Genomic DNA, 23297 nt, shown 5'->3' on the forward strand with positions numbered 1-23297 from the left:
ATGTCATTGTATGAGACATTTTTCTGCTAAAGAGATATTGACATGTGCTGCTGTAAAACGTGAAACTTGAAACCTTCAGTGCATATATAAGTGGACTTATTGGAGAAGTAGAAATCTAATGTCTAGCAACTAAACTTTAATTCTCTGGGAGGAGAATTTATAACTTGTTTATTGAGATTTTTTGTGGAAACAAATATATCGGACACAAATTTGAATGCCAAGGAGAATATTTTTATGAATCTTAAAACATGTCTGGAGGGCATATTCAAATTAGGAAAAAAATAGTCCCTTGAATGTTTTGAAAGTGTAACAAAAAACCTTTACATCTGCAGCACTAAAAATGAGGACAAGTGTGTGGCGTCTCATCCTCTTCGGTATCAGTATCAACATCGCTCACCTTCCTCCTGATCTCCAGACTTTGGTTTGACATCATCATCATCATCATCATCATCCCTAGAAGGAAAAGCATTGTTTGCTAAACTTAAGTGTTAATAACTCTGAGAGGTATATGAAAGGAGCAGGAGACAGTCAGGACCATAGTCATCATATTTAATTACAATATGTAACTTATGGCAGTAAGACTTTTCAGTCCGCTGCCTTCAGCTTCTTCGTACAGTATAATGAAATAAATTAGGCAGAGTGATCGAATGTACTCCTCGTTCATGTTATCCTTTAACTAAATACAACTTTTGTCTCTCTTTATTTCAGTCTTCTCCATCCAGAATTTCCGAAACACTGTCGTTTCCACCTCTAGCCCTCCAGTCTCTGGTGTCGTGATTTCGACAGGGAGCCAACGATGAAGACAGGCCTGGAGTGTTTTCACACTTAGTCGCTCAGATTATTCCAAACCCTGGAGGGATTTCCCTTTTTAAACAACAACAAAAAAAGTGGCAGTAAGAAATGAATATGGTCTCATGTTTTGGGGCATTGTCTTTGCACACCAGCTCCAAATCTGTTAGCCATCATACACTTGATTTCAGGAGCAGTGAGGGCTAAGACACTCAGGAGTAATTCATGAATTTCATCTGTAGAAAAATCATGTTTCTTTTAATACTTTGGGATATGCTAAAGCAGCTTCCCATGATTTGCTGTTTAAAAAATATCCTTATTTATCGTATACTGCCCTGAACTCTAAGTTCATTCTCTGTCTGACACAGGCTTCAGTGTTTTCAGGGTGTATGTTATTTGACTAACATGCCTGTGCTGCAGTCATCTTGCTTGAATAGATGGGCGGGCATAGTCTCCTCCCATTTCTTAGTTGGATTCACCCCTCGCTCCTCCCCAGCTCGTCCAAATATGGTCACTTATGGCTGCAAAACAAAAACAAGATGGCAACGGCTGAAATGCCAGACTGGAGGCTTCAAAACAGCAGTTTACAAACCAATAGGTCCACCTGGTTTTTCGAAAACCTGAAAGCTTTATAAATGACACAAGTAAAAATATGAAGCCGATACTTCAGTGCACTTTTAAACTCTGTCAACAATAAAATAAGACTTGTGCCAACACTCACAATGAGACAAACCTGTAGAAGGAAATGATACAACAGACATAATGTTTGACAATCACATTGGAAAGAGAGGATTACCATGAGTTGGCAATAATGACCAGAAAAAAGGTTCTTGTTGGATGACAGATTTAGAGTTGGTGTGCAAACCCCTTTCCAAACCCACCCCAGAGTGTCATGAGGACGGAGTGATCTCTGTGGTCATGCTACACGAAGCCCAGACAGTTTCTGGACAAGAGAGGAGATGAAGACTCCCATTTGATCGGCTAATGAGATGAGGTTTGGCATTAAATCTCTTAAGGATCAACTTTGGTATAACTGTTTTTTCTTTCTGTTGACTGAGCTGCTGCCAGGTGTTTGAGGCTCCAGGCTGTACCAACAACAAGACTACCAAGGACCAGCATTCAGTTCCAAGCAGAGACAGTTGCAGTGTTGTCCGGACTGTTTGTCAGCATTAAGTCTGTAAGGTGTCGGGTCCTGTTGCAGTTCATTGTGAAAAGTATCTGCAGTGATGAAAAGTTTTGGACCTGGACCTGACACCCTGAAGTGACCTGTGTTTTGGGATTTTTTTTCCAAGGCCTGAACATCCTTTTCTTCCACAGACTCCAGTGTCTGCTCGAGTGAACATCATGGTCCGATGCGCTGCTGTATGTGAGGAACACGCGCGAACACACACACGCTTAGACCTGAAGGTCTGAGGCGTTATTGTGCTCCTGTTCACGTCAGTGTGTCTTCCCAGTGTGTGTGTGCGCTGTGCCTGTGTCACGCTGAGCTGAGGCTGTCAAAACCACAGAACTTCCAACGTTTCTCCAGAGTTGCGCCGACGCCGCTCAGCTCCTGCCTGAACATACTTGGCAGACGGACCATGAGACGCTCCAGCTCCCCTGCAGACACCTGAGCGAGGACAGCAGTGATGAAAAATCACAAATAAAAATGTAATAACACATTTTGTTACTTTAGTGGGCCTCATACGGCAGAAGAATTCATTTTTTTCCTTTTTTCTGAATTAAGCTTCATTGGATCTGGATCCTGCTGACATCCTTGGATCTTTAGATGTTTTACTGCTTTTTTTCTGTCGACTTATTTATTAACTTTTTTAATCAGCTTTAATCAGAAAATGGATGAAGTAAAGGAGGAAGTTGTTTGCTAATCTGATAGATGGAAACACGTAGAAACCAAAGAATTACAAAAAAAAAAATGTATTCCAGAAGGAAAAGCTCATCAGAGGGTAGGCTATTTACTATTGAGCCTATATTTGTTTACATTTTGTCATGGTGCCATTAAAAGTTAGCAGAATTAGCAGTTAGTGGTTTGTGTTTTTGGTACATTGCTGTACAGATAACTATCATTAGGTTACTTTGATAATGGAGAAAACCTAAAAGGTTTTGCATTTCTAATAGGCTTTGATGATGATATTTGCCACAATGGGACATCATTTTATCACGAGAGAGTGCAAAATGGGTGGTAACCTATTTTTGCTTTTGTTATTGTCGTTGTCATTATCACTGTGTTGTTACGTGACCTTGAGTAAGAAAACACACAGTTGTACCAGCAAAACTCCCATCAGCCTCAGCTGTTCTTTGGGGTTTACTGCTAATTCGTAAATGTTAGCATGCTGACATGCTAAACCTAAGAGGTAAGCATGGTTCACATGGTAGACATTACACTTGCTGAACGTCAGCATGTTATTCTGTGCATGTTAGCACTGCTGTGCCCACAGAGCGGCTCTCAGGCTGGATGAAGGCAGCATAATGTCATTTTCACCCTGTAGGAAACAGGCAAATCCCTTCGCAAGGCATTGTTGGCCCTAAGAGAGCTTTACCTTTGAGTCAAGTCTCTGTATGTATGACCACAGATACTCAAGGTTGGCTCCGAATGGATGGACATGGAGGAAGGTTGATATAATGCCTGCAGAGAAGAAAACAGGTTGTCAGACAGACTCGTAGTTCAGTGCAAACAGGATCGGAGGAAGGAGAGTTCCAACCAATCACTGTAAGAGATGTTCAGTAACAAAGTCAAGGTTTTGTAAAGGGGAAAAATATGAATCTTTAAAGTCAGCGAAACACTACAATGAATATAATCATTAAAGTACTATAATACTTTACAACTGCAAAGGTCATGTTATTTAATCTAAGCACGTACCAGTATGTCTGTAAGTAGTACAAGGATCTTATATGTTGTCTGCAACACAATGTTGGTTAAGTTTAGACCGTTTTAGTTGGAGTATTGTTGAATTAGAGCATCTTGTATACTATACTATATACAGATAACAAAATAATACAGTAGAGTACAGTAAAAATACACAGAAACTATGGAAATAACTATGGTATAGAGATTAATAAGGGTTCACTTTTTATTATGAGTCACATCTGCAGGGGAAAACTAGTCTTTTGCATTGTGTCATATGTTCTGTTTAAGATACTAATGTGAATCACAATGAAGATACTTTTAATTGTGTAGATTTAGCATTCAACATCAATATTCAGTGCTGTAAGAACACAGGCTTGGCAAGCTAATACAGTCAGCAGAGAGAGAGAGAGCTGACAGAGGTGAGATCCACTCGAGTGGATATTAGATGTAGAAGTAAAGACTGCAGTTGAGCAGCCAATCTGCATCCTCATGAAGCGCTGCACAATAAACAAATGGCACAGCGGCCCCGTACAAAAAATGCTGGCCAGAGCAGAAAGCACTCTCAAGCTGATTACTTCTGAGAGGTCCTGCAAAGCTCGGCAGTCATGCAGAAGGAGAAGGGGGAGGAAGGGTGGGGTGGGGTGGGGTGTGAGGCAATAGAGTGGCGTGCCCCTGGAGGATCCGGCACAGCCAATATTTATTTCCTTGATTTATGTGGCGAAACGCTGGCAATTACAGACGGGCCTAATTCAATTCCTTCCACCAGACCTGCTCACATGGGAGAGTGCCACCAGAGGAGAACTGTAGGGTGGGGGAGGGGGGGTGGGGAGTGTGCACTCTTAAAACGAAAGTTAAATCTCCAACTTGCACCAAGGAAACTAAAAAAAAAAAGGCAATTCAGTAAAAAAGAGGAAGAAAAAAACTCAATGTGCATGACTTGAACAATAACTTAAAGTCTGAACTTTAAAGAAGCAGCAAAGTTTAGGTTCTAGGTTCTGCCTTGTTTTTAACTGGATCTTACAAACTAGTTTTGGATTTCTGTCATCGTGCAGGTCCTGCCTGCTTGTTTTTGGTGGTTTGCTGTTCAGATGTGCACGTGATAGTGATAGCGATCTTTGTTTTACCATCAGAACACAGAACAAGAAACCAGCAAAAGTTATTGTTTTCAGTTCACATTTCCAAAATATAACTGCATAATTGGATTACATTATACGATATACATTTTATATATTTTACCTTGTGTAGGTTTACATGCACCATTTTATTTTGAGAAATGTATCTGCTAAAGCATTTTCTCTTTGTTTGCTGTGTTAGACAAACTTAAAATGGCCTGGATGCTACAGAGTCTGTAAGTATGATGGTTTCAGCGAAGAAATACCCTGAGAGAAACACATGTATTTATGGTTATTTGCACGGATTGCACAAAATAGACCACTAGATTCAAGGACAAGTACCAGTGCAGTGTTGTTTTTACATTCTTACAGAAGCTATTTCACTTTATTCATCACTTATGCTGAAATAACCAGAAACAACTTTTGTATGTGTTGTAACCAGCTCCCACTTCATGCTAGTTGTTTGGAATGACAGTGTGGTCGGACCTTCATCATGGAGGCTCCATGTGAACACTCAAATAGAGTCAGAGTGGGTAGGGAGTGGATGCAGGGGATAGAATGGATTTATAGATACACCAAGTGTAATATTTCAAGTCTTTTTGTCATTTAAATTCAGTGTCTTTTATATGAAAATTGAAATGTGTGAATTCATGTCATGTTTGATTGCATGAGAAAAAAACAACCCACATGGCCTCTGAAAACGCTTCTGTTCGATGAAAATCTCCCAGCAACATCAGCAGCAGCAGCTTGCCGGCAGCCGGGGAGGAAGACAGAGAGCCGGGCCGCCTCTCTCCTTCATATTTGGATTTTCTTTGCGCCACTAAGAGAGATAAATGTGCTGCTGTTTCTCCTGCTCTCCTCTGCTGTGGGCAAAACACTACAAATCACTTTGTTTTTATCAATACCACTTGCATGGCCTGTGTAACATGAGGGGGAAAAAAAACAAAGAAGCAGAAGCAGCTGAAATAAATTCAGTCCAGCTGCTGTGTGAGGCCGGCACTGAGTGAAATGCATGTCTGTGAGCTCGGAAGAGGACAGATAAAGAAAAGGAAGACACAGAGGCAGCCACGTTCAGTCAGTGTGTGTTTCAGTGTGGCAGAAGGTTTCAGTCTGTTTCACTGGTTCTGGTTGAGAGCTCTCCGAACCCCCAGACGGCAGACAGCAGTGTTTTTGTGTCTGTGCGAACATGACAGCGGTGGTATAAAGCTGAGATGAGTCAAGTGTCGAGTGCTCTTTTCCACTCATTTATGTGTGTTCAGTCATCTTTAATGCTCCAAACACTCAGAGCTCCGCTGAACTCACAAAGCAATCAATCCAGAGATGTTCCTCTATGTTTATGTAGAATGAACGGCTCTGCACAGTCTCTCTGGAAATTAAATTAGACGCCAATAACTGCCAGCATGTTCCAGTCGAAGATTTTATAATCCGAGTATGTTTATAATCCACCTGGAGCTGTGTACTGGAAGAGGTTCCTCGGAAGCAGCCGAGGACGGAAACAAAATGCTCAAAGTGCTCACACAATCACACATCACCTCACACAGCAGTCAAATCAGATTCACATCCATCCTGAGGTGGAACCAGCAGAGCACAGCGCCGCCAGGGAGAGCAGTCATCGAGAAACTGGTGGGTGGGCAAACGTTTTGAAGTATGCAGCAACATTTTCCATGGATAAGGTAATGGACAGGTGAGAGAAGCTTAAAAGGTTCTTAAACACCAATGTCTGCTAATGATTGTCTGTCTTTCAAGCTAGAGACTAATACTTGACAAGATGTTTAGATGTGTGGAAACAAGAGTGTAATTTCCACCACGGATGGATTTTCTGATCTGATTCTCTCTAAATGTCCTCCCTTCAACTGACTCTTTCTCCCTCATGCATCCTAACTCGGCCACAGACACTCTCCGTTCTACTCTGTCTCCCTCTCTTGATTGTCTCTGTCCTCCTCCATGTCCTCCAGTCCTCCCCAGCTCTGTGGTTGTCTGACTCGGTGCTCCCAGAGAGACACTATGAGAGCAGCAGAAAGGAAATGGAGAAAATCGAACCACCCTAACGACCTGCTCACCTATCAATCTCTCCTCTCCTCTTTCTCTGCCTCTATCTCTGCAGCCAAAAGCTCTTTCTACCAAACCAGAATTCAATCCTCATTTTCCAATCCCAAAAAGCTCTTCTCCATCTTTTCCAACCTCCTTGACCCCCCCTCTCCTCCCTCCTCCCTTCTACCAAGCCACTTTGTCAACTACTTTACTAAAAAGATTGATGACATAAGCTCCTCTTTTTCAAACACAGCTTCTATAACTACATGTCGATCATCTTCATCTTCATCCCCTTCGCTTTCCTCTTTCACCCCCTGTCTCCCAATCAAGTTGTTACCTTGGTAAACCCCCCCCCCCCCCCATCCCATCTCACATTCTCCAGTCTATTGCTCCTGACCTTCTTCCTTTTCTCTCCATCTCATCAACGCTTCTCTGTCAACGGTCTGTTTCCTGAACTCTCTGAAGGAGAGAGTGAACCCTCTCCTGAAGAAATCCTCCCTCAACCCGTCTGAAGTAAACAACTACAGACCATCTCTCTTCTTCCCTTTCTTTCCAAAACCAAAATCAACTGTCCTCCTATCTCCACCATAATAACCTTCTTGACCACCAGTCTGGTTTCAACAGATCACTCCACAGAGACGGTCCTCCTTCTGTCTCTGAGCAGCTTCACACTGCCAGAGCAGCCTCTCTGTCCTCTGTCCTGATCCTTCTAGACCTTCTGCTGCATTTATTCACAGTGAACCACCAGATCCTTCTTTCCTCCTTCAGGACCTCGGTGTCTCAGGCTCTGCTCTCTCCCTGTTCTCATCCTACCTCAACGACCTCACCTACCGGGTAACTTGGAGAGGATCTGTGTCTGAACCTTGTCCTCTCACTACTGGTGTCCCTCAAGGCTCTGTCCTGGGTCCCCTCCTCTTCTCTTTGTACACCAACTCTCTTGGCTCTGTCCTTCACTCGCATGTCTTTTCCTACCACAGCTATGCTGATGACACCCAACTGATCCTCTCTTTTCCCCGATCTGAAACACAGGTAGCTTCATGAATCTCTGTCTGTCTGACTGACATCTCTCAGTGGATGTCCTCACACCACCTGAAAATCAACCTCGACAAGACTGAACTGCTCTTCCTTCCAGGGAAAGACTCTCCCACCCTCGACCTGACTACTACTACTACCACTGCTACTACTACCTTCAACAACTCTGTTATCCCCGACCCTGACTGCTAAGAACCTCGGAGTCACTCGACAGTCAACTCTCTCTTACTGCCAACATCGCTGCAACAACACGTTCCTGTAGATACATGCTGCACAACATCAGGAGAATACGTCGACTCAGAAGGCGGCGCAGGTTCTGGTCCAGGTTCTGGTCCAGGTTCTGGTCCAGGTTCTGTTCATCTCATGTCTGGACTACTGTAACTCCCTCCTGGCAGGTCTACCTGTTAGCGCCATCCGACCTCTGCAGCTCATCCAGAATGCAACAGCTCGACTGGTCTTTAACCTCCCGAAATTCACTCACACTACTCCACTCCTCCTCCTCCTCCTCCTCCTTTTCCTCCTCCTCCTTCTCCGCTCCCTTCACTGGTTACCAGTAGCCGCCTGCATCCGTTTCAAAACATTGGTACTTGCGTACGGTGCTGCGAACAGATCAGGTCCAGTCTACATCCAGGACATGGTCCAACCTTACATCCCAGCCCGTTCACTCCGCTCTGCTTCTACCAATCGGCTTGTTGCTCCTCACTGAGTTAAACACTCTACAAAATCACAACTGTTTGCTGTCCTGGCTCCTAAATGGTAGAATGAGCTCCCCAATGACATCAGGACAGCAGAAACTCTGAACATCTTCTGCCGCAAACTAAAAACACACCTCTTCAGACTTCACCTTGAACAGTAGAACTTTAGTAGCACTTAAAATGGCACTTTCTGATAGAACTTTGTAGTTTGGCTTTCTTGAAGAAATTGTATTTTCTTGATTCTTGTTGTTCTGGGTTTTCTACCCTCATGGTTGAAATGCACTTATTGTAAGTTGCTTTGGATAAAAGCATCAGCTAAATGAAATTTTATGTAATGTAAAAATGTTCTCCTTTAATTGTCCAGACAGTTTTCTTCACTTCACAAAGCGGCAAGCTTCATGATCAGGGAGGCTTTTACTGCCCCAAGTTTTACTTGTCAGGTACCTCAGGACTACAGAGGCGCCTGAAGAAGTTCTGCATAAATATGACCTCAAACATCATCAGATTTTCACATAAGTCCTAAAAGTAGATACAGAGAACCAAATTTAACAAATAAGACAAAAATATTGTTCTTGGTCATTTATCATTTTGAGAAAAATGACCCAATGTTACGTATTTTATGGAGTGGCAACACATAAGTCATCCTTAGGGATTTGCAGTTAATTCATTGGGTTGGAAACGGTTACCAAACCATTTCTCAAGAGTTTAGACTTCCCTAAACAACAGTCAAAAAGATTTTGTACAAATGAAGGAAATTGAGGATCCTTGTTACCTTCCTCAGAAGTGGTTGTCCAAAACAGATTACTTCAAGAGCAAGAAGTGAAATAATCTGCGGGTCACAAAGGAATCTAGGGTAACATCTAAGCAACTAAAGGCCTCTCTCACATTGGCTAATGTTAATGATCATGATCATCAGGACAACACTGGACAACAAAGGTATGGATGAGGCAGGGTTACCAGGAAAAAGACACTGCTCTCCTAAAACAACATTGCTGCCCAGCTGCAGTGAACTTTTTGGTTTAAACGAGGAGCGTTATGTTTAGAGAAACAAAAACACTTCAGTCCAACATTAGAACCTTTTCCCATCTATGAAACATGGTGTTTGTAGTATCATGACTCGGGCCTGTTTTACTACATCTGGACCAAGAACAATGAATCTGGAATAAAACCAGTGAACTCTAAAGGAAAATGTCAGGACAACTGTTAGTGAACTGAATCTCAAGACAAAGTGGGCCATGCGGCAAAACAACGACACAAGCTCACTAGCCATTCTATCAAAGAAGAACAAATATATAGTCCTGGTATTAATTCAATAGAAATGTTAAAGATGGACCTGAAGCGAGCACTTTGTGCCAGAAAACGCACCAACATGCCAGAGTTAGAGCTGTTCTGTTCAAAGTAGTGGGTTAAATTCCTCTCAAGCCGAGTAACAGGACTAATGAACAGTTGGATTGTAATATTAGATCATTTTACTCACTAAATAAACAACCAAGTAATATTTCTTTGTCATTCAAAACATTCAACAATTTTTTCCAAATAAACAGCCAACTCCCTGGTGTCCCTCAAACTGTTCGTCTTTAACAATGTTCTGGTGTCAAAATGTCAAATAATGAAAAAGCATTGTTTTCACTTAACGTGTATGTGTTCTTCTGTGGTGGCAGTGTTACAATGCCTGAACACAGACACAGTGCTTTAAAGTTTTCCTGTTTGGCTTACTGTCACAGAAACATGATGCCGCTGCAGCTGGTTTGGTTTAGAGACACATTTTCTTTGACATTGGAGAGTTTTGATGAGAACAGCTCTGCAGATGAAGATGTACCTGGATTGGGTTTTGTGTGCTAATTGTTATTTGGGTCATTTTATAAGCACAAGTACAGTAAGACTATTGTCTAAATATGTCGAGTAGAAGTGAGGACTAACAAGATCATTTCATGTAGTTCTCTCAGCTACCTCGATACTGCTTCTACTAACACCCAAGTAGTTTTCCAGGACAAATTTACACCTTGTGAAACCAGAAGATCTGACAAACTCCTGGAAAAGCTGCTGTGGTCAAACGCAGGAGAAAAGGAAAGAGGTGCCACAACTTCCAAAAGCTGAGGGAGTCTCCACAAGTCCAGTTCGTCCAGATTTATAAAAAAAACAACCTTCGTCTGTTCATCCACGCTAAACACGGGAGAGGTGTGTGCTTTGTGTAATAACCAGGGTGCAATAACCCTGAGCACGTGACCATAGTCATTGACCATCTGCTGACTGATTTGATTTTGGTAGGCGTCCCTCGATGAGAAATTACTGTTGGTTGATGATTTTAAATAAAGTGCTGCGAGTTACAGAAATACAACATCCTTCCATAAATGATTAGGATACCTGATGAGAATAAGGATCTATTCGCTCATCTTCTCCCACTAAAGCTTTGACCTATTAGTAAAAGTCATATTTACCCAGAAGCAGTGCCTCTTTTTCTGATGCGACTCCTCCTCTTGTGATAAGTTCACTCCTCCTTTCTCTGCTGTGGTACAGCGAAGGAACACATCCATTGATCCCCTGTGAAAACAAACATATAATAATACACATGGGTGAGAAAACAAGGGCAACTACTGATACTTAAATTAACTGAAGCTGATAATGTTTCTGTTATTTATGTAGGATACCGAACATTTACTTCATGGAGATTTCTACTGATTTATAGAAACAGACAATACATGTTGTACACCACATCAATACTGTGAGCACTTATGTGTACATGCAGTACAAGGACAAAAGTGCAAGCATGACTTCATCATTAAATAAAGGGCATCATAGCGCTGCACTCCGGAGAGTCTCCGGGTTTTAAGATAACACCACAGTGAATACAGGCCGACTGGGCAGAATGTTTTATGTATCTGTGTCCTTCTGACTTCAATCAGTTTCCACTTCAGCATCTTCGGAGCAAAAGTTCACGTCCCGTGACACATACGTGTTATATATATATATATATATATCTATATCTATATATATATATATAGATATATATATATATCTATATCTATATATAGATAGATATATATATGTATATATATATCTATATATATAGTGCTGTGACAGACAGCAGAGGAGGTTTAAAATAACATGCCTGAACTCTCTGCACTCTCCTTCCACCACTAATGTTTCACTCCCATCAACTCAGTGACAGTGTTGGACGTGATTTGAACTGAGGGTTTTTTTTCTCTCAAAGTTTTCTGGAAATTATCCTTATGTGCTGCAAATATGGAAGAGGAAGTACATTTTGAAATACTTATTGTGGAGATACAATTTGTATCTCATGATTTGCAAATGAAAAAACGAGATTTAGGAATAATCAACCCATTATTGCACCAAAGCATGTAATACACCTGCCAGTCCACTAGAGGACAGCGTGTCAGTGTCACAGCTTTGACTTGCCTATACGTGATAAAAAACTACGTGGTTAAGGAAAACAAAGCTACTCTCGGGAAAAAAAAAAAAAAAAAAAAAAAAACGTGGTTACAGTTCAGAAATAATTTCTTCAAACAAAACCTAATAACTTGTGGACTCAAACCCTGGCCTCCTCGATGAAAGTCTACTGTTTTATTCATCCAACCACACCGACCTGGCTTAGCTCCACAGGGAATCGTTGCCAGTCGTTCTATCCTACTGCGTAGGCATCGGGTTAAGTTCAGCATGTGGCCAAACAGGCCGAAACTGTGCGACTGCTGCAACTCCCTAACAAGTCCACCAAAGCGTTTTTCCCTGAGCACACCATGTTTTTAAAATGTTTTTTAATGAATGCCAGCAGCTTCACGGGGTGGTGAGCTTTTATCTGCGCTGAGCGCCGAATGGTCTGCGTTTTCTTTTCTGGTCATCGAGAGTTGAAAAATTTTCATATATTCATATGTAAATATAAACGCTGCGCTCGTTACTTTCACCAGTCGTCAAATCTGATTGGTCTACTGATTGGCTCGCCCTTTAGAGTGGCTGAACAAACTCTATTACAAACAGCGTATCCAGACTATAATTACAGTGAATAAAGCTGAAGCTGTGAGTGATAGGCCCACTCCCAATGTCCACCCTAAACCTGAAACCATCACTGGCTTAGCTGATGGCACAGCTGAAATGCTTTGAGTTCATGGGGGGTTGAAATGGTAAAAAAGATCAAATGGGACACGCCATCGTGACATCACACACTGCTCGCATCACCATTGGAGAAGAAAAACACCAAACCTCTGAATAAATAAATTAATGAATGAATATGGCCTATATTATATATATATATACGTGTGTGTGTGTGTGTGTGTGTGTGTGTGTGTGTGTGTGTGTGTGTGTGTGTGTGTGTGTGTGTGTGTTTAATGTTTATATGTCTTAACAAATTACCAAAACTCAGGAAAGGCATTAACATGAGTAAATCCAATGCAGACGTTTGACTAAGAATACAAACAACTTTACAAACATGCATTAATAACCACAGCAGCAGCAGGTTCTGTCACTTCCAGATAATATCATCAATGCTTGGTTTGTTTGCATTTTGTGGGCAGCGGGACAACCACGTTTAATGCATCACCAATTTTGCTATGAACTGTGGGTAATTCCTGAAGTCAAACTGCAGAAATGCTGACTTACGGAAAGGGTGCTTGAAGGGGTCAAAATGTCCATCAGAGAACCCTGACGGACTAGAAGATTTGACAGTGGGACAGCTTTAAACCCTCACAGACTTACCGGGAATGCGCCTCTAAGACCCTGAGTCTGTGAGGGGGACATTGGGATTGGGCCATATTGTGGTGGAGGTAGAATAACCCCCAACCTGCCTCCTATTTACTTTTCAAACCAATTCAATTCAATTCAATTCAACTTTATTTATATAGCACCAAATCACAACATAGATTATTTCATGGCACTTAACACCTTAAAGTCCTTACAGCAAGACTTTACAATATTATACAGAGAAACCAACAATTCAACAATTCAACAATTCCCACATAAGCTAAGAGGGAAAAACTCCTCTTTAAGGGAGAAAAACCTCCAACAGAGGAAAGAAAAACTCTCTTTAACAGGAAGAAACCTCCGACAGAACCAGAATCAGAGGTGGGCGGAGCATCTGTTAACAGAACCAGGATCAGAGGTGGGCGGAGCATCTGTTAACAGAACTAGGCTCAGAGGTGGGCGGAGCATCTGTTAACAGAACCAGGATCAGAGGTGGGCGGAGCCTCTGTTAACAGAACCAGACTCAGAGGTGGGCGGAGCATCTGTTAACAGAACCAGGATCAGAGGTGGGTGGAGCCTCTGTTAACAGAACCAGGATCAGAGGTGGGCGGCCATCTGCCTCGACCGGTTGGGGCGGGCCAACTGTCACACTGATGCGCTGTCCTCTAGTGGACTGGTGGGTCTATTACATGCTTTGATGTTATTCTTGGCTGGAGCCCTTCATGGTGTTCTTGTCTTCATTAAATGTTTTGTAACAGCATTAAAAGATAAAACAAAAAAGAGTTGATACTTTTCACATTACAGAGTGATGTTTTTTTAATAGCTTGTTTTATTTGACCAACAATTCCACAATCTAAGATGTTTAGTTCTTCAAGTTGAAAAGTGTTGAAATATTTTTCATTTCCTTTTTTTTTTTTTGAGGCAGTAAAATGCCTTAAAAGGTTTTACTTGTTTTTTGTGTCTTTATTTTGAAATGATGCCACCGGCCCACAGGATTTAATGTCATAAATCTGAATATTAGTTTGCATATTGCTCTATAATTTTTAAAATATGTAGTGTTTAAATTGAAGACGTCAAGCACACGTAAATATAAGTAATTTTGCATCCAATATGTACATTCATGCACAATTTAAAAGTTATATTTTTTTGTTCAGGTATTAAATAGGATTAAATTAGATTCCAAACACGTGCATTAAATCCACACTTCTGAGCAAAACCGACATCAATTGATTGATTCCCAGAATAGCTGTAAATAAAACAATTTTTAGACTGACTCATTGCTTCAGCTCAGGTCAGTTTTTACCTTTTCATGCACCTCTCCGTTGGTCCCCTCCACACCCTCCCCATTACTGCTCAGCAGCTGCAGGGAGAAAATGCACGGAGAGAAAGCAGTTGATGAGTCGCAGTGAAACTGAGAACAAAGTTCATCTGCAGCAGAGGACTGTTTGTTTTCCAGAAGGTTGCAACACACTGAAGACACACACACACACACACACACACACACACACACACACACACACACACACACACAAATAGACAAACAAGTCAATTGAGATTGAGGTTGAAATGAACTTATTGTAAGTTGCTTTGGATAAAAGCGACTTACAATAAGTGCTTTTTGGTTGTCCTTACTCTCAACAGATTCCCTCTTCTTTGCACATTCTTTTTTTTTACCACCAAAGTGTGCAATACACTTGTCAGTACATTAGAGGATATGATGTCAAGGTCACATTGTGCCTTCCTAGACGTGAAAAGTACACACATGTATGAACTGGGTCAAAGGAGGAGTCCATGTGACAAAATAAAAAGAGTAAGGAAGTCGCGTGGAACAGAACAAACTGAGGATATTTGACCAGGAGACCTGTTTTTCTTGAGAGAACCAATGTGGATATTTTTAAGCAACGTAAGTAGGGTACTTATATGACATAACCTATTTAATGTTAATGTTAATGTATGTTAAATAACTTATGGGACACACATAATGTTAACTACATAAAATTGTTCATTGTAACCCAAACATAATCTTTATCTAACCTGAACCAAGTCATTTTGATGGCTAAACCAAACTATATTGCGACTGTGTCACATTTAATACACTCGGAGAGAGTTTAATTCTTCATGAAAAAACATCTGTTGAAGTCACGTCAGTGATGCTGATAATGTGGATATAAAATCTTAAAAAATAGCTTAAACAGTATCAAAACTATCCAGGATCTTAAACCTTCTCTCTGCTCATAATGTTGTAACTACTGATACTTCTCCCAGAATCTGCAGCCTAAAGCCTGAATAACGACTAACTGACTGCTGCTACACCTTCTCACTCCCAGTAATCCATCAGCAGAGCCTGGCAACCTTCTTCTCAGTACAGCAGCCAAAATCATCTCAAACCTTTCACCAGCTGCTTTCACTCAACAGTTTCTGGGCAAAAGTCCACCGCAATTTTAAAATCCTCAGAGCAGATTAGAGACTTAACACGTCACTGGATGTGAAGCATATGTACGGATAATTGAAAAGTAGACGTGTAAAGGCTAGCTGATTGATTTGTGGATGGTTTGTGGAGTCCAACCATAGTGTCCATTGTGACATCACCTACTGGTTTTTGAGCTGCTTATTGGAAGCCTCCAGTCAGGCATTTCAGCAGTTGCCATTTTTTTCTTTTGGAGCCGGAAGTGACCGGACAAGATGGGGAGTTTAGAGGGGTGGACCTGACTGAGAACACGAGGACACTATGGCTGCCCACATATACTGGAAAACCTATTGCACCACAGGCATGTCAATCAAACCAGACACATCCCCAAACAGACCTCTCCTAACATGTAAATAATAATGGAATTATTACAAGAGGGAGCCCCAGAGCACTGATCAGGTATACGCTTTTTAAATGAGAGTCAATCGGAGCCATAGTTTTTTTTGGTGCCAGCCCCTATTGGCCCTCAGTGGTATTGCAATTAAATGCACTTTCGCATTGGCTTCACTTTTCAGAAACAGATACTATGTCCATTTATATATATGGCCTCTAACCTTTTTTCCTCTGAGAGCTACTTTGACATGTCCAAGAGCTACTCCTGCTTAGTAACATTTGTTCACATAGCTGAGCTCCATTCCAAACCAGCTGAATAAGTTTATTCTATGTGAACAACAACAAATTAATACTCTTCATACACATTTTGTATAAACGGTGAACTGCGGTGTAACTTTGATCTCACTCACTCAGTGATAGACACACACTTTATAGGTCTGGCCTCGCTGCCGCAGTCCAGCCAAAAATACTGTGTTTTATGAGCATACATTTCTTTCCAACTCATTGCGAGAGTCTCTCCTGCGTTTTGCAAGTTGCAGTTTCTGTCCTCTGATCTCTGTGTGTCTCTCTCAAGGGGGAGCTCCACCTCTGCTGCACTGACACAGTGCTGAGCAGACACAGCTGAAGGGAGCGAGGGGTAATCTCGGACAGGTTAAATATATATATAGATAAATAAAGAATTTAAAAATGATAAAATGGATTGCCAAATATACTGTCAATATACCTGGGCGGCCCGCCAAAGTAAATCTATGTGTGGGAATCACTGCATATTGTTCGAACCTTTCCCGAGCCACTCAGAAAAGGGTGGTAAACTACTGGTAGTTCATGAGATTTGGTTAGAGACACCTGATATACATTCTGTGAGTCCAACATGTGCATTAGTGTGAGCAGTATGGGCAACCATGCATCTCTATCTCTTCATAATACAAAAATATCTCTGAAACAAACACTCCATTGGCTGTGTGGCTGCCATCGTTGCAGACTCTTCCTATCCCTCCTGTGGACTGTATGGAGGTTTGGAGAATCCGGGCAGCCAGTGCCAGGCTCACTAACAGCTTTTCCCCCCTTCAGGGTCCTCAGGTTTGCTGTCCTTGTCCCAAGAATCCCCTGATTCAGCTAGATACGGCTGGAAACTGCAGAGATCTCTTGTTCAGCCTGATGCTTGATTTGGGTCTCAAAGAGCTTGGCCCAAAAGCCTGAAGTGGCACAGCAGTATGTGCTAAAGTACAGACAAATTTCGCGGCTGATTTATGCATTGCTTCCTCGGACTGAGCTTGTTCAACTCTTTATACAAGAGTGTACCACCTATAAATCTCAGCTTTAAAACTGCTGAATACACATATCTCCTCCTCCTTCAAACCCCCTCAGCTCTCCCAGCCTTCCTTCTTCTTCCAACAGAAGAAGAGTAAGTTTCATTTAAGACCAAAATAATTATCAAGCTTCATATTTTATTCCGACCCTCTACAGAGGTGTTGCAGTGTGTAAGAACATTTTGAGAGAATCAATAGAAACAGATTGGAGGAAAATTGACATCACTTTCCATAAAGAGCCCAAAATAAAGAACATCTCTGAAGCGGTATAAAGAGGTATGAAACAAATCCAACTACACACGCTGGTTTTGCAGAAATTGTGAGAACACTTTATTGATGTGACCCTGTTTACTAACTGGGAACAGTCCCGTGATAAAACAGTGAAAGAGGCTGCACTGGTGAATATGAATCTGAATGCTTATTATTATTTTATAACTTTGGAAAGTTATGAGGGGCTTATTATTTTGTCTTTTGTTGCAACACTTGCAAGGTAACTAGTACAAATTCAGAATACAAAAGAGTCCAGCAGGAATATGTGCTTAGATGGACTCAACAGGCTAACGCAGCGTCGTTCTGGAATGATATTTCACTGCAGCAATGGGTAAGCCAGGTTTCAAATGGATTGCTAGCTGTCTGATATCAAAAAGGCTAAGTGTAAAACTAATAATGAGTGCCTGCCTGATATGTCATTGATCCTGTACGTGCAAAACAGCTCTGAGCTGCTGAGGAATGGACTCTTGATGGACGTGTCCTGTGGGATCAGACACCAAGACCTCCTGTAAGCACAGTAAAGCCACCACAGATCAGTGTTGTTCCAGCAAATCCCCCAAAACGTTGGTTCATGGTTTGTCCCTCTTTGGATCACTGCTGACTGTAATCACCACACAACCTTTGTAGTGTTTTTTTTTTAAAAGAGCTGTTCTAATGCAGTGCTAAAACGGTTTTATTTTTCACAGTTCCTCAGATTGTAATACCAAATGGCAACCCGCCCATTGGTTTGTGAACTGTAGTTTTGAAGCCTCCAGTCTGGCATTTTGGCCATCGCCATCTTCTTTTTTGGAGCCAGAAGTGACCGTGTTTGGATAAGTTGGTGGAGTAGTGAGGGGTTGATCTGACTGAGAACTTGAGGACACTATGTCTGCCCACCTACACCGGCAACCTGACTGCAACCTAAGCATGTCCATCAAACGAGACACACCCCCAAAACATACCTCCCCAGTATGTGTTCACTTTGTGTTTCATGAGGAAAAGTGATGCTGTAAAAATGGCAGTCTACTGGTGCCAGTGTTTTTTTGGAACCAGCCACTAGTGGTCCACATTGGCACTGTGCTTTAAGGCACCTCCACTTTTTAGACCCGCAGACTGCATACATTTTTATATAGATTCTTTGCATTATAACTGCACATTTTTCCAACATTCAACATGCTGACTACGAGAACCGACTATTTTTTGCACTGCTGCTAAGAGATAAGTGCCATTCTCTTTAACTATGAGCAGTGATCATATTGAGTAATTAATGGAGCTTCATCGAAAAAGTCTGATTTAAGTACAATTTTCAGACCACCTCAAGAGGTTATGTAAAACTTCTCTACTTTATATAATCTGTTTGAGTGAGAGATTGCTGTTCATTAGGAGCCTGTTAGCTTCCACTTAAACAAAGACAAAAGTAATTCCCAATTACCTGATTCACATATTGTGTTTTCTTATCTGGTTTACTATCGTTAGCCCCGGTTTTCCCAACACTTAGGAGTCTCCTAGTTTTTTGTCAGTGAGGCTAAACTGGCAAACGGTGGCCAGTAAATCCCTCTAAATGGTTCAACTACCTGATTCATGTGGTGTGTGAGTGTGGAAGATTTAGATTTGTTTAAAGGCACCTGATTGAGTTACAAGTAATGAAACATTAATTTGCTGCTAGTAAATTTCACTGACAGATCATTTGTAATTATTAACTGATTACCATTTTCAAAGAAGTTGCCAGATTGTTACCCACCACCACTTGGTCCACAGGTATTTATAAACCACACAACCTTTCTCAGGTCACTCAACTCTCAGCAGGACAACACAGAAAAACATCCGAGCAGGGTTGTTGCCATAGCAGCAGCCCACATGTCCTTCCAACATCCTTCATCCCTCCATCATTTCTGAACCCATGTGTGTGTGTGTGTGTGTGTGTGTGTGCGTGCGTGCGTGCGTGCGTGCGTGCGTGCGTGCGTGCGTGCGTGTGTGTGTGTGTGTGCGTGCGTGCGTGCGAGCGTGCGTGTGTGTGTGTGTGCGTGTGTGTGTGTGTATGTGTGTGTGTGTGCTGTTTTATTGTTGCGACCATGAAAGAGCCACAGCAGAGAGACTGGAAAGCGAGCTTCAGAAGAGAATAAAAAAAAACTGCTGCTGATAACGCAGCACATCGCGTTCTCTCAGAAATTCCCATCTTAATGTTACAATCGTGCTGTGTGTGGCCTCCCTGATAAGAGTGTGCTGTAGGAGCTTTACACATAAAACAGACTTCAAAGAATTAAATCCAACAAAGACATCTAAACTGCAACCTATCACCTCATCTCCTCTGTGCAGTGTGTTTACGACATGGGGCTTCAACAGACAACCAGCTGGTCGAGATTGCGTCTTCATTCTGCACCACTATGTACAAATATGCTGCAAAAAAGCATGGTGGGCATTAAAAGCAAATAAGCCAAATATTGTGGCATGTTACTTGTGAAAGACGAGAGAAATAAATTCAAACTGCACTTCGGTCAGAGACACATCGAGCAGCTGATAGTTTGCAGCAAATGTTTTTACAGTTTGACAGTAGAAGGTTCTGCTTTTTCAAGGAGCTCTCAAAGAATCCAAGCAGCAACAATTCTGCTGAGTGATTGCTGATAAGAGTCAAAATAGAGCCAACAATATAAAACTATAGACAACATGAGGCACAGCCAGCGCATGGAGACAAGCAGGTGACACAAGCAAACATCTCTTCCCCAGGTGAAGAGGGAACTGAGATTGAGGGGAAATGTACGTCTCAATCCTCAGCTATGGTCATGAGGACCGCCTGATTCTTTGAGACTGCGGGTACAAGTAATTGAAATGAGTTTCCGCCATAAGGTGTCTGGGCTCAGCCTAGGAGATATGGAAGGAGCTCAACCAACCAGAGAGAGCTCAGAGTAGAGCTGCTTCATTGTGAAAGCAGCTAGTTGAGGCGAGTTGGTTATCTGATCAGGATTTTCGTCGGGGTCTTTGATCGGAGGTTTTCTGGACCCATTTAGCTGGCAGTAGACCTGTGCCCTGGATCCGCCAGACTTCTGCTCATGGTTTCAGGTTTCCTCACTTGTTTAAAGACTAGAAACACTGTTCACGTTAATGTTCGCTCATCCACTTTGATGTGTGGACCAATCAGTGACCAGTGTCGCCGGTTAGGAGCGATGAGGTTAAAGTTGAGTATTTCTTTCTAAAGGTAGTTGCAAGCGGTTTTGGTGCATACCAATTGGTGGAAGGCTGCTCCAGTTGTTTCAAAATCACCCCAAGGTTTACGTCCTGAAGGATTCCCTATGAACTGTATCCACACGAGACAACATAGGTCAGGTATCACTAGGCTAAGAGAGCAGTGATATGGCCTGTGAATGCCTCGGCATCCCCCAGGAGGAGATGGAAAACATTTCTGCTTAGCCTCATGCTACCACTGAAACACCACTCTGGATAAGTGGTAAATAAATGGGTACATGGACAATTAAGAGAAAAATACAACATAGTCTGACAAACTTAGTTATAATGCCTAATTTACAACCCAAAACAAGTCAATGTAACATCAAATGATCTTACTGATTTCATTTTCGTTTTCATGTCAAAGCATAATTATCTAATGTATGGTTGTGCTATCCAGAGGACCAATCAGATGTGAGTAGGAGTACACACCTTGTCTCTGAGGGTGAGAACCTCTCCCTCCAGGTAGCGATGCTCGTCTCTCGCCTGCTCTAATTCAGCCTCCTTACTCGTCAGCTTCTCCTGCAGGCTCAGGAGTTGCTGGAAGACAAACACAGACACACATTTATCAAACACTTCAGGTTCAGATCAGCTCTTTGGGCAGCTGCTGAGGGATCGTTGGTAGCAGTGATTCATATGAACATGCAGGGAGCAGGAAGAGATGAAGTGTAATTTAGTTTTCTAATTAGACTGAAAAAAGAAGCTGATGATGCAGAGAAGCTGCAGCAAGCGTGTTCACTCTGCTTTTAGTCCAATACGAATGAAGAGAAACAGAACGTCAACTGCAGCACTCAGTAAGCAAAGTGACAGATTTAATCATTTTCATTAATTTCACTCCATTTGCTGCATTGCTATTTGATAATGAGAACTGTACTAATGCGGAGGCCATCTTCTATTCTGGTAATATGGTCTTTTCGTGAGAATAAAATTTATTTAAGGTATTTATATTATTTGCGTGATGTAATTTCATCGTAAAACTTTAATAAAGTCTATTGAGGAAATATTTATTTCAGCAAAGCCCTTATTTTGTTTGTCTCAGCTGCTCGTCTGCACTGAGGCGGCAAAAACAAGAGCAGGTAACAAACGAGAAGCGACAGTACTGTGACTTACCCTCACACTGTTAGGAGTCACGTAAGCAACACATTTACAACAAAGCCAGCGGGGCAGGGTGTGCGAGTGTGCTTATGTGTGTGTGTGTGTGTGTGTGTGTGTGTGTGTGTGTGTGTGTGTGTGTGTGTGTGTGTGTGTGTGTGTGTGTGTGTGTGTGTTGGTGGCTGTCTCTAATGTGCCTTGTTCTATCAGTGCTGTCACTTTAGATAGAGAGAGACAGGAAGTCGAGTCAAATCAGGCTAACCCGTGGCAAACAAGCTTTGTGCTCTAACACAGCTTCATGAAATCAGGGGAGCGAGGGATCATGGGAGAGGTCTGAGTCAGCACTGAGAAATTGTTGCTGTTGTTTATTTGTTTGCGTGTGTAAACTCAGCTTCCTGCTCTTTACTCATAACAACTCATCTGCAGTTTCACACAGCAGCTCAGTGCAGCAGTTAGGGGTTAAAAGTGCCTTGCTCGAGGGCATCGTTACTGGGAGGTACTGATACTGACACTGATTCCTTGAGCTTAGTGGCAGCCAAGCGGAAACCAACAGTAGGCGTTCTCGGACCGGAGGAACTGCACCTTTCTCAGAACAGTGGGGGGGAATTCCCCCTATTTTACTTGAACTTAGAACCCTTTATGTTCCTATAACTCTGTTTTGGAGGACTTTTTTAGCTCCCACCTCTGCCCGGGTACTCTCCCCGTTACAATAGGAACTGTGGTGACACACACAGGAGCACAGACAACTGCGTGTTTAAAACAGTGTGTAAACAGTAAGCAGGTAAACTACAGCTACCAAGTTTCAACTTGAGGCACACAATAGTGAGAAATGGGGTGACAACAAACGTGCAGGCTTTATTAAGCCGATTCACATCGGAGGAAATACAGCGTGACCTTGATTCAACAAATAGAAATATCAAAAGTGTGTCCATTTACGTGCTGCTACGCAGCGGTGTGATGCTTTTTGAAGCACTGGAGGGTTGTTGTGGATTTTTCAAAGAAAGTGTCTGACTTCAGGCACAACACGTTCCTGCAAATTTTTCAAAGGCCTTTTTGTGGGCGGTTTCTTTCATTTAAAAGACTGTGGGGCTTTTAGTTTGAGAAATACAGGAAGTGTTAAGTTTCTATTGCCCCGTAACAGAATAATGACCACGCAAATAATAACGATCATAACAAGGCTTTAAGTTAATACATCTTAAATGTAATTATGAGAAATTTAACTGTTCCATTTGTTTTTATTGGCTCTCTTGAATAAAACATGCTTTGGATCTTCAAACAAGTAAAATATGTTCATAAATTTCAACTAGATCAATTAAACTGAAAACTGTATTTCCTTAATTGACTGCTCCGGCAGTAGTGTGTCATTTCACAGGTCCTATTGGCGGTGCGAATGCAAACAACAAACATCCTTAGAAATGATTTAGTTCTGGG

At 41.9% G+C, this 23297-nt stretch overlaps 1 protein-coding gene across 4 annotated transcripts in view; it reads right to left on the minus strand.

The window, feature by feature from the left end:
* Positions 1-535: 535 nt before the first annotated feature.
* enox1 (ecto-NOX disulfide-thiol exchanger 1) overlaps positions 536-23297 on the minus strand; it is a 134368-nt gene continuing 111606 nt past the window's right edge. For 3 of the 4 annotated variants that reach the window (XM_069155168.1, XM_069155170.1, XM_069155169.1), the window contains 5 exons: positions 21207-21314; positions 14500-14556; positions 10943-11045; positions 3327-3412; positions 536-2398 (listed from right to left, as the gene is read on the minus strand). In XM_069155168.1, coding sequence (XP_069011269.1) covers positions 2267-2398; positions 3327-3412; positions 10943-11045; positions 14500-14556; positions 21207-21314 — 486 coding nt within the window. In that variant the 3' untranslated portion in view covers positions 536-2266. Of the gene's footprint in view, positions 2399-3326; positions 3413-10942; positions 11046-14499; positions 14557-20232; positions 20848-21206; positions 21315-23297 lie in introns of those variants that run through there. The other variant, XM_069155171.1, reaches the window with a different exon arrangement.

This window comes from Embiotoca jacksoni, unplaced genomic scaffold, assembly GCF_022577435.1.
Source record: "Embiotoca jacksoni isolate LCO1_2020_lvr unplaced genomic scaffold, fEmbJac1.0.p SCAF_2, whole genome shotgun sequence".
Taxonomy (NCBI): Eukaryota; Metazoa; Chordata; class Actinopteri; family Embiotocidae; genus Embiotoca; species Embiotoca jacksoni.